This window comes from Candida tropicalis (assembly GCF_000006335.3).
Source record: "Candida tropicalis MYA-3404 genomic scaffold supercont3.6, whole genome shotgun sequence".
In the NCBI taxonomy this organism is placed as follows: domain Eukaryota; kingdom Fungi; phylum Ascomycota; class Pichiomycetes; order Serinales; family Debaryomycetaceae; genus Candida; species Candida tropicalis.
Window position 1 is genome coordinate 54,081 of NW_003020058.1, and position 10,447 is coordinate 64,527.

Genomic DNA, 10,447 nt, shown 5'->3' on the forward strand with positions numbered 1-10,447 from the left:
TGATAAATTCTATAAATCTTTGACATTCTCTTTAAATTGATCCAATACCTCTTTCTTCATTTTGAAACCATGTGCATCTGGGTTTGGAAACGTTCTTGATTTCACATCCTCTTGGTATTTCTTGATTCCGTTTACAGCTTGCTCAAGAAAGTTACCATATTGTTGTACGAATTTTGGAACATGTGATCCTCTCATGCCCAATAAATCTGAAATCACCAATACTTGACCAGATGTATGAGGGCCAGCACCGATTCCAATTGTAGGCACAGATAATTTTTCTGTGATGTATTGTGATAATTTGTTAGGGATACATTCCAAAACAATCGCAAATACACCAGCTTCTTGTAATTTCATACACTCCTTGAATATTCTTACGGAATCATCAACGGTTCTTCCTTGTAATTTATATCCACCTAAAGCATTATGTTTTTGCGGAGTCAAGCCAACGTGACCCATAACTGGTATTCCAATTGAGACTAATTTTTTAATCGTTGGTATTATTTCATCATCGCCCCCTTCGATCTTCACACCTTGGATTTTACCCTTTTGAATCAACTTAATAGCGGTCTGTGTAGCTTGTTCAACAGAGCTTTCAAAGGAACCAAATGGTAAATCGGCAATCAACAAAGAATGTGCATTCCCTCGCTGAACTGATTTGACATGATATAAGAATTCATCCAATGTCAATTCATTTGTGTCGTCATAACCTAGTGTGGTGTTAGCCAATGAATCCCCTATAAGGTTGATATCTACTTTAGCATGTTCTAAAAACTGAGAAGTGATGAAATCATGCGAAGTCACCATGGAGATCGGTTCTCCAGAGTCGTATAACTGTCTTATATCTGCAAGTGTTTTTCTAGGAACATTGTTATATGATGATTTGACAAATGAAAATGTTGAAAAAAGACGTTTCAGTCTTCCAAAGGTGGATCTAAACATATTTATTTAACAACTTTTCAGACACGAAGAAGATAGTTGAAATTTTTTTTTTTTCAATTTTTTTTTTCCCACACTATACGCGGCCCTCGGTCGTTCCGAACTATTTTTTTTCTCTTTTAAAGTTGCCAAATCGATGAAGCTGAGGGAAATTCTAACAATTTTTTTTTCCTTTCCAATTTTAAACCCACAAAACGTTCACTACAACGTTGTTAATTTTCCGAGGATAACTATATGAATAGCACAAAAATATCGAAATTGATAGGAACGTATTAGTCTTCAGAGTGCGCCATTTAACGGCTATATTATTTTATAGTATACCAATGTAAATAAGCTGATTAGTAATAAACTTGCACAATGCACGACAGAGCAACTCCGGTTAAACAATTCCGACTGTCTAACTTTTTTTTTTTATTGTTTGAAAAATGTATAAATGCAAACCACATTGACGAAAAAAGAAAAAAAGAGAAAAAAAAAAATCTTTCCTGATGTTCAAGAGATTATATACATCATCATCAAACTTTGTCAAGATGGCTACTTTTAACAATTCCTTTTTAATGAACCACACATGTCTTCGTATCAAAGATCCTAAAGTTTCTGTTCCATTTTATACTGAAAATTTCGGTATGAAATTGATTGCTACTTTCCCATTCAAGGATTTTACATTGTACATGTTAAATTATGAAACTGAAGAAAACAAGAACCTCAATTGGTCAGCAAGAGAAGGGGTTTTGGAATTGTGCCACAACCATGGGGTTGAAAATGATCCAGAATACAAGTTAAATAATGGTAATGGAGAGAAAGATCGTGGTTTCGGACATATTTGTGTATCCGTTGATAACATTGAAGCTTTCCAAGATAAATTATTGAATAATGGTGTTAAGTTCCAAAAGAAGTTGTCTGACGGAAGACAAAAGAATATTGCCTTTGCATTGGATCCAAACGGTTATTGGATCGAATTGATTGAACACGGAGTTAACAAAGTTGAAGCCAAAACAGACGCATCATCCTACAAATTGAATCATACCATGATCAGAGTTAAGGACCCAAAGAAATCCTTAGAATTCTACCGTGATATCTTGGGATTTAAATTGTTATCTACTAGAGAGTTCCCTGAAGCCAAATTTACATTATACTTTTTGGGTTATGAACATGATCCAAACTTTAAACAAGATTCAATGACAAGAGACGACCAAGCGAGATTGGAAAGTATCATTGAATTAACTCACAATTGGGGAACTGAATCTGATCCGGAATTCAAGGGTTATCACAACGGTAACAGCACCGAGAATGGCGCTATCCAAGGTTATGGACACACCTGTGTCAGTTGCGAAGACCCAGCTAAATTCTGTGAAGAGTTGGTCAACAAGTTTGGTGACAAATTGGATTGGTCATTGAAATGGGATCAAGGTAACATTAAGAAAATTGCTTTTATCAGAGATCCAGATGGCTATTCAATTGAAATTTTGGGTCATGACTTGTTTGCTGATAAACAAGCCAATTTGTAATCAATAGCATGTTTTTCTTTTGTATAGAGCGCTATTTCCGGTGCGAGCAATACAAATCCCGCTTACACCCAATGTAGGACGAAAAGAGAGAATGAGAGAAAAACAAAGAAAGCGTCTTAGTAATACATAAATTGTGGTGATTTCCGACCACTCTCAATTTTTTTTTTTTATTTGTTCGCCTTCTATTCTCTCCGAGTTTTGGTTGCTTTTCCTATTTTTTAGTGTACTAGGAGAAAAGTATAAAACCTATTCCTGATTGCCACAACTATTTTCGACCTAGATTTTTTTTTTTTTTTTTTTTTTTTGGTTTTTCCTTTTCTTTTTCTTTTCATATGTTTCGTACATTAATATCTAAACGTTTATTCACTACTTCTCCAATGGTCTCATCTCAAGTTAAAAGCAAGGTTGAACAATTGATCAAAACCAAACCAATTTTCATTGCCTCCAAGTCTTACTGTCCATATTGTAAGGCAACCAAGAATACCATTGAAGGTATCACCAAAGATGCTTACATTATTGAATTAGATGAAATGGACGATGGTGCTGAAATCCAAGAAGCTTTATTAGAACTTACTGGTCAAAGAACCGTTCCAAATGTTTTCATTGGTGGTCAACACATTGGTGGTAACTCAGACGTCCAAGCATTGAAATCTGCTGACAAATTGGACGACAAAATCAAAGCTGCTTTATAGATAAATATATAAATATGTGTATTAGCGTTAAAGTATCTATATATGTTTTATTTTGGAAATGCAATATCATGAAATCCCTGTAATTTATCTGAACAAAAATCATCGAGGCTATCTTTATTATTTGATCGCAAAATCTGTAGGGTACTGAAGAGAAAGAGAGGGAGAAAAAAAAAGATGTGTAGGAAAAATTTTCAAGCATTAGACAACAACGATAAACACTCATCAGATTAACAAAAATATGTCAAACGTTGGTTTACAAGTTAGACAAGCAGTCCCATCTATTGACCCCGTTGTGGCCGAGTATGCGGTTGGTTATATTCAACATGTTTCCAGCTCTACAGAAGATAGTGTTTTGGCACAACAAATTAATATCCCAGATGAAATGACCTTCATTAACGATTTATTGATTCAAGCAGGTGGTTCTTCAGAAAAGGTGAAATCATTAACTGAAACCTTAAGCAAACAGTTGTCAGACAAATTGAATGAAAATATGGAAAAATTGGCCCTCACTGGTGATACTTCCAAGCGTTTGTTAGATATCAATGTCTTGCAAAGCAACAACAAGAGAGATATCAATTCATCATTGGCCTTGTTAACTAGTGGAAATGATATTGCTCATACTGGTAGACAAATGGAAAGTAGAGTGGATAAGAAGAAGTTGGAGAAACAAGAAAGAAAAATTGCCAAAAAAGTTGCTAAACGTAATAATAAATTTGTTAAATATGAAGCTTCTAAGTTATTGAACCAAAAGAAGGAAGAAGATTACGATTCTTTCTTTTTGGAAATCAATCCATTGGATTTTGGTTCAAGTGCTGGTAAGTCCAAGGATATTAAAATTGACAACTTTGATCTTTATGTTGGTGACGGTCAAAGAATCTTGAGTGAAGCTTCATTAACATTGGCATATGGTAGAAGATACGGTTTGGTTGGTCAAAATGGTATTGGTAAATCTACATTATTACGTGCATTGTCTAGAAGAGAGTTGAATATCCCTAAGCATATCACTATTTTACATGTTGAGCAAGAAATTAGAGGTGATGATACACCAGCTTTGCAAAGTGTTTTAGATGCAGATGTTTGGAGAAAGAGTTTAATTCAGGAAGAACAAAAAATTAACGAAAGAATAACCGAGATTGAAAAATTAAGAGGAGAATTCGAAGAAGAGTCTCTTGAAGTTAAGAAGTTGGATAATGAAAGAGATGATTTGGAAACACATTTACAAGAAATCAGTGAAAAACTTTATGACATGGAATCAGATAAAGCCGAAAGTAGGGCTGCTGGTATATTATATGGTTTGGGTTTCACCAAGGAGACACAAAACTTACCAACCAAACAATTTTCTGGGGGTTGGAGAATGAGATTGTCATTAGCCAGAGCATTGTTCTGTCAACCAGACTTGTTGTTGTTGGATGAACCTTCCAATATGTTGGATGTTCCTTCTATTACATTTTTGGCCAAATACTTACAAACGTATAAATCTACTGTTTTGGTAGTATCCCATGATCGTGCATTTTTGAATGAAGTTGCCACCGATATAATCCATCAACATTCAGAAAGATTGGACTATTATCGTGGTTCCAATTTCGATTCTTTCTATGCTACCCGTGAAGAAAGAATTAAAAACCAACGACGTGAATATGAAAGTCAATTGGCATACAGAAAACATTTGCAAGAATTTATCGACAAGTTCAGATACAATGCTGCTAGAGCGCAAGAAGCACAATCTCGTATTAAGAAGTTGGAGAAATTACCAGTATTGGAACCACCTGAAGATGAAAAGACTGTCACATTCAAATTCCCTGAACCGGATAGTATTTCAGCCCCAATTTTGCAATTACAAGATGTCGGTTTTGGGTACGATCCAAGCAAACTATTATTTAAAGACGTGAACTTGGATGTTCAAATGGATTCAAGAATTGCATTCTGTGGTGGTAACGGTACAGGTAAAACCACATTATTGAAACTTATTATGGACCAAAATTCACCAACTAGTGGATATGTGAATAAGAATGGTAGGTTGAGAATTGGTTATTTCGCACAACATCACGTTGATGCTATGGATCTTTCTCTTTCTGCTGTTTCATGGATGTCACAAGCTTTCCCAGGTAAGACTGACGAAGAGTACAGACGTCATTTGGGGTCTTTCGGTATCACGGGTTCATTAGGATTGCAAAAAATGCAATTGTTATCTGGGGGTCAAAAATCCAGAGTTGCCTTTGCTGCTTTATGTTTGAATCAACCACATATTTTGGTTCTAGATGAACCTTCAAATCACTTGGATACCCAAGGTTTAGATGCTTTAGCAGATGCCTTAAATAACTTTAAAGGTGGTGTGTTGATGGTTTCGCATGATGTTTCCATGATTGATAGAGTCTGTAATGAAATCTGGGTTGCTGAAAATAACACTATCTTTAAATTCCCTGGTAATATTTATGCTTATAAGAAACATATTCTTGAATCTGCTGATATTGCTGGTGTTGTCAAACAACATTAGATCTATATCCTCGTTAATATAATCGGATCCTCCAAGAATATACGAAGTTCTATTACATCCGGAAAAAAAAAGTATTCAATGCTATACAAAAGAGCTCGCATCTCTAGTTGTGCACCATTCCTGTGTTTCTCTAGTTTTTCTTTTTTTTTTTTTTTTTTTGTTTTCTCTATTCTTCTCTTTTTATAGATAAGATTAGCAGCACCAACAGATTATAGACTCACTAAGATAATGTTTCCTGGGCTTACACTTAAATATAAGTTGGGATTGGGGATTGTGTTATCATATACTTCTTATGAGGTGTATATGCAAATTAGAACTCAGTATATAATCCGTGCCCGTCAGCAAGAATTTAGAAAACTAGAGAATGGGTCCTCCGATGTGGATATCTCCAAGTTCAAGTCTGCTGTTGTAGGCGGTATGTTTGTTAACCCTTTTGAAGAATATAGACCACAAACTGCTTTTGAATTTATAGTAGTTAGAATTATGCAATTGTTTGAAAGTTTATATGGTAACAAAATCGAACTCCACACCAAATTACCCAATCCCCACGATGGTGCTGTTGAAGTTGAAGATATATTGAAAGTGTTCAAGCCAGATATAGAAAGATTTAGAGCCAACTCTAAGTTATTACAAAGTTGTATTGAAGTTAACGATTTTCTGAAGTTATCGGTCAAACCTACTTGGTTTAATTCCATCCCCTTGCGTCAACAATTGCTTTTCACTTGGTTAGGTCAATCTTGTACGTTATTTCAAATACTGGGGGTAAATTTCTTGACCGATCCAATTCTCAGTGAGCATTTAATATCACCACATGTTGGTCCGAAAAGATTGACACGTTCTCCTTTGGATTTTGAACAAATTAAATACGCCACCAATGACAACATAAATTTTGTATTGGTGTCACATGATCATCCAGACCATTTGGAGTTAGATTTGGCAGGAAAGATAAGAAATTCGACCACCTGGATTGTTCCGCTTGGTTTAAAGTCCAAATTGGCCAGAAAAGGTGTTTACAAAGTTATTGAAATGGATTGGTGGGACAAGGTTGATATCACTAACTACATCAGTGATAACTTGCCAGATAAATACGAGATTGAATGTGTTCCTTCTATGCACTGGTCCGGGAGATATATTATCGATTCGAACCAGTCGTTATGGTGTTCATATATAATCAAGCGTAATGGAGAGTCGATTGTCTACCATGCTGGGGATACTGGATATCTGAAGGAATTGTTTGATGTTATTGGAAAGAGATGTGGTCCGATCACATTGGCTTTGTTGCCTATTGGACAATATTGTCCAAGCTGGCACCAGAAACCAAGACATATCTCACCAGAAGAATCCCTTGAAATTTGTTCCCAAGTTCAAGCGTCTTTCATGAAAGGTATACACTGGGGTACTTTCAAATTAAGTGGAGAACCAATATTGGAACCAAAGAACTTACTAGCTGATCTTTCTGAAAAGATAGACAAAGCTCAAAAATATAGAGCACCGGAATTCGGGTTGACTTATCTTTATGATTTAAAGACCAATACCGAAACTGAGATACATGTTTAGATAAATAATAGATTATACATTGTTACATTGATATCTTTAGATAACTACTCAAAGATACCATGAATACTTTTCTTTTTCTTTTTTCTTTTTTTTTTTTGATTTCAAGTTATATACACGGCTGGACATTAAAACACATTAATTTATTCATCTCTGTAGATGGCTCTCAATCTTGCCTTTTGCATTGAGATCATAGATCTTTCGTAAGCTTGGAAAGTAGTATCAGATCTGATTACTGAACCGATAGACATGAATAACCCAAAAGTACCAACAGAACCCATTATATATTGACCCAAGGTTCTCATTACACCATTTGGACCAGCCCCATTTTGTAAGATGGAGAAACCACCAAATAAAACACCCACACAAACACCAACGGTAGAACCCATTAAAGCTCCCATTTTAAATTTTTCCCAGTTAGATGGCTGATGACCAGCATATTGATATTGTTGAACTGGAGGCATTGTTGAATCCAAATTTATTTGAAATGTCTATTAGAGTATTGGTTCGTAATTGTAATAGAATTGACTTTAATTTTTTTTCTCTTTCTTTTTTTTTGTCTGTTTCCTTCTTTCCTTTGGTGTTGTTTAGAAGAATGAAAAAAAAGGAAAAATCTCGCCAATAGGAAATTGTTCAAACACGACTCGATTCAGTTTGAGGAAAAATCTCCAACCATCAAAAATTCTTTCTAACGTTGAAACCTCACAAGATACACTTTCAACAAGAAAACCCACCACCTTAAATTTCATAGCATACAAGTATGGGATCCAGCACATCTAAACCAGAAACTAAAGTGTTTACTCCAGACACACCGATTGACTTCAGTGCCACCTTCTTGTCACAATTAGAAACATCACCAGAAGTATGTTTGAACCTATAATCACACAGCTCCAATTTTTGAAGAAGCAAAACACATATACTAACAATTTTAATAGTCTGATTTTTCTCGAGCTCAATATACTGAAAAATACATTCAAGACAGAGTTGCAGCCGAATTAAACAAATTGGAAAAGGAAACAATAAAAAACTTTAAGAATACCACTGAAAATGCTCTATTAAAAGAAGATAAAGAAAATACCAAACTTTCAGTAGCAGCTGCCAACGAAAAAATCACCAAATTGACTGATTTATTGAAACAAAATGCTATATTGGGCAAAGTTGCTGTTCCACCAAATGTTCAAGAAGCCAGAGAATTGGTTTTGAAATGTTTGAAGGAAAACGAAGGTAGAAGTTTAAATTGCTGGGATGAAGTTGAAACATTCAAACAATTGGTTAAAGAATTGTAGATGGCAGATTACTATACATGTATAAGATATAAATCATTCTATTTCTTATATTATATAAAAGAAATATAAATATTCACTCAATTTGGAAGTTGATTCTTTTTATTTTTAGCCCAGTTTCTCTTCTTTACACTTTAGAAACCCAATCCTTTGTAGATCAATAATAAAGCTGCATCACTCTCACCGCCACCAGCTAATGTTTCGATCTTTTCCTTGTTAACTGCGCTAACCTTATCATCGTTAAATAACCACCATCTGTCACCATCCAAATCAGTTGGGTCCTTAACATATGCTTTATAATGCCCACCATCGGCAGAAGCACCAGCATGGGTGATAACGGCATTCAATTCATATACACTCGAAGGGTTCTCGGTTGATGTCTCAAAGTTAATATTTGGCATTGCAGTGGACAAGTCATCCCTGAATTTACTCTTAATTGAAGTTATCTTCAATTCATCCTCTTCTTGTTGTTCTAAAGGAGTCAAGCTAGTATCCTTTTTGGCCTTCTTGAAATCTCTGATTAAATCTAAGTTGTCCTTTTCGACTTTTCTAATTGTGTCTCTATTCGCAATTTTTTCTGGTTTGATGGAGCTGTCTAACATTTCAGCTAAATCTAATTCAAATGGAAATTGTACTCTTCTTAAGATCTTTGATTTCTTGTTGATGTCACTTTTCCAAAAGAATCTAATGAAATGAACTGTCAAGTATTTTGGTAATCTAGATATGGTTTTGGAGATTTCATATTTTGCATCAGCATTTAATGTATCATTGTGCTTCTCAATGGTTTCCTTTAATCCAGCCAATATACCATCTCTTAAAAAGTTCGTCTTCACATCAATATGACAGTCCAACTTGAACGCGTCTTCAAAACCTTTAGTGGCTTCCTCTGGAACATCTAAACATTTTGTTTCCTTATTGAAACCGATTCTGAACAAATCATCTACTTTCAATGCACTTCTCAATGATGTCAAGATTTGAGAGAATGCCTCCTCTGCGTCTTGTTGCTTGTACATACCATTAACCTGTTCCGAAAATTGAGGAAAGGATCTTCTGAAAAGTGAAAGAAAAATAGATGGAGTCACAGCTTCATGTTTTTTAGACATTTGTAAGAAAATAGTCTTCAATGCCAACACTAAGTTATCGTGGGTTTGGTTAGACCCAGTGAAACTGAAATCTCTAACCTTGTTTTGAATATCTTCCATTTGGAACAATGCTTGTAAACTGGAATTCAAATAACATGTATTTCCCAAATTGGTCAATCCACTTGGTTCATTAGTAACTTTGACCAATTGATTCTTGTTCAAATCTTCAAGAAAGACTTGTTTCTCAACCGGTTTTGAGGGCAAATTCTTGTCCGGAGTTCCTAAAACCATTACTGGATTCTTCAAGTTTAAAGAAAAAACAACAACATCGTCAGTTAATTTCCCACCTTTAATTAAAATCTTTTGTCTTTCTGGAGGAATTAAAGTCAATTCTTGAATCTTCTCTTTCAAGACTTTTCCGGTGTCGTTCTCTTGAAGTGTTATGTCAAATATTTTTCCTGCATTCTTAATGGTAACTAGTGGACAATGTTAATATTTATTATACAATCAATCACATAAATCATATTCTAAAATACATACTAGTGAATGACATTTTTGTTTAATTTCAATAAGTGGCAAAAGAATAGTTTATATTTTAAAGAATAATTTTTCGATATCAACACTGTCTGTTGAGAGAACTCTAAAATCAATTTATTTTTCGGTACTGCATACATTGGGTTAGGATCAGGAACATTCAAAAACGATTACAACAGATCACAATGGGGGGTAATATAATACACAGGCAAGGAATTAGGTGGTAAAAAGGAATGGATTGATCTTGTTGACCAGGATTATAGTAACGTTATTTTTTGTACACATGGGGATGTGATCACCAGATTCACCAAATATTTGCATGAAACCTTGGGATACAAGTTGAACAATAAGTTGACGCCAGCCG

At 34.8% G+C, this 10,447-nt stretch overlaps 7 protein-coding genes across 7 annotated transcripts; 4 read left to right on the forward strand and 3 right to left on the reverse strand. All coding sequences in view use genetic code 12, as the record gives it.

Moving 5' to 3' along the window:
- Window positions 1-9: 9 nt before the first annotated feature.
- Window positions 10-939, reverse strand: CTRG_04309 (3-methyl-2-oxobutanoate hydroxymethyltransferase; the record flags this gene model as incomplete). Its single annotated transcript, XM_002549966.1, has 1 exon — window positions 10-939. One exon carries the CDS (start codon window positions 937-939, stop codon window positions 10-12), a length of 930 nt encoding a protein of 309 aa, XP_002550012.1.
- Window positions 940-1,424: 485 nt separating this feature from the next.
- Window positions 1,425-2,444, forward strand: GLO1 (lactoylglutathione lyase; the record flags this gene model as incomplete). Its single annotated transcript, XM_002549967.1, has 1 exon — window positions 1,425-2,444. One exon carries the CDS (start codon window positions 1,425-1,427, stop codon window positions 2,442-2,444), a length of 1,020 nt encoding a protein of 339 aa, XP_002550013.1.
- Window positions 2,445-2,776: 332 nt separating this feature from the next.
- Window positions 2,777-3,136, forward strand: TTR1 (dithiol glutaredoxin; the record flags this gene model as incomplete). Its single annotated transcript, XM_002549968.1, has 1 exon — window positions 2,777-3,136. The coding sequence occupies one exon, from the start codon at window positions 2,777-2,779 to the stop codon at window positions 3,134-3,136; it is 360 nt and encodes a 119-aa protein (XP_002550014.1).
- Window positions 3,137-3,374: 238 nt separating this feature from the next.
- On the forward strand, window positions 3,375-5,630 carry GCN20 (putative AAA family ATPase; the record flags this gene model as incomplete). The annotated part of the gene is made up of 1 exon (XM_002549969.1): window positions 3,375-5,630. One exon carries the CDS (start codon window positions 3,375-3,377, stop codon window positions 5,628-5,630), a length of 2,256 nt encoding a protein of 751 aa, XP_002550015.1.
- A 228-nt stretch (window positions 5,631-5,858) lies between these two features.
- CTRG_04313 (N-acetylphosphatidylethanolamine-hydrolyzing phospholipase D) lies at window positions 5,859-7,187 on the forward strand (the record flags this gene model as incomplete). The annotated part of the gene is made up of 1 exon (XM_002549970.1): window positions 5,859-7,187. One exon carries the CDS (start codon window positions 5,859-5,861, stop codon window positions 7,185-7,187), a length of 1,329 nt encoding a protein of 442 aa, XP_002550016.1.
- Window positions 7,188-7,327: 140 nt separating this feature from the next.
- On the reverse strand, window positions 7,328-7,648 carry CTRG_04314 (uncharacterized protein; the record flags this gene model as incomplete). Its single annotated transcript, XM_002549971.1, has 1 exon — window positions 7,328-7,648. One exon carries the CDS (start codon window positions 7,646-7,648, stop codon window positions 7,328-7,330), a length of 321 nt encoding a protein of 106 aa, XP_002550017.1.
- Window positions 7,649-8,601: 953 nt separating this feature from the next.
- UBP6 (ubiquitin-specific protease) lies at window positions 8,602-9,840 on the reverse strand (the record flags this gene model as incomplete). The annotated part of the gene is made up of 1 exon (XM_002549972.1): window positions 8,602-9,840. One exon carries the CDS (start codon window positions 9,838-9,840, stop codon window positions 8,602-8,604), a length of 1,239 nt encoding a protein of 412 aa, XP_002550018.1.
- Between the last annotated feature and the right edge of the window lie 607 nt (window positions 9,841-10,447).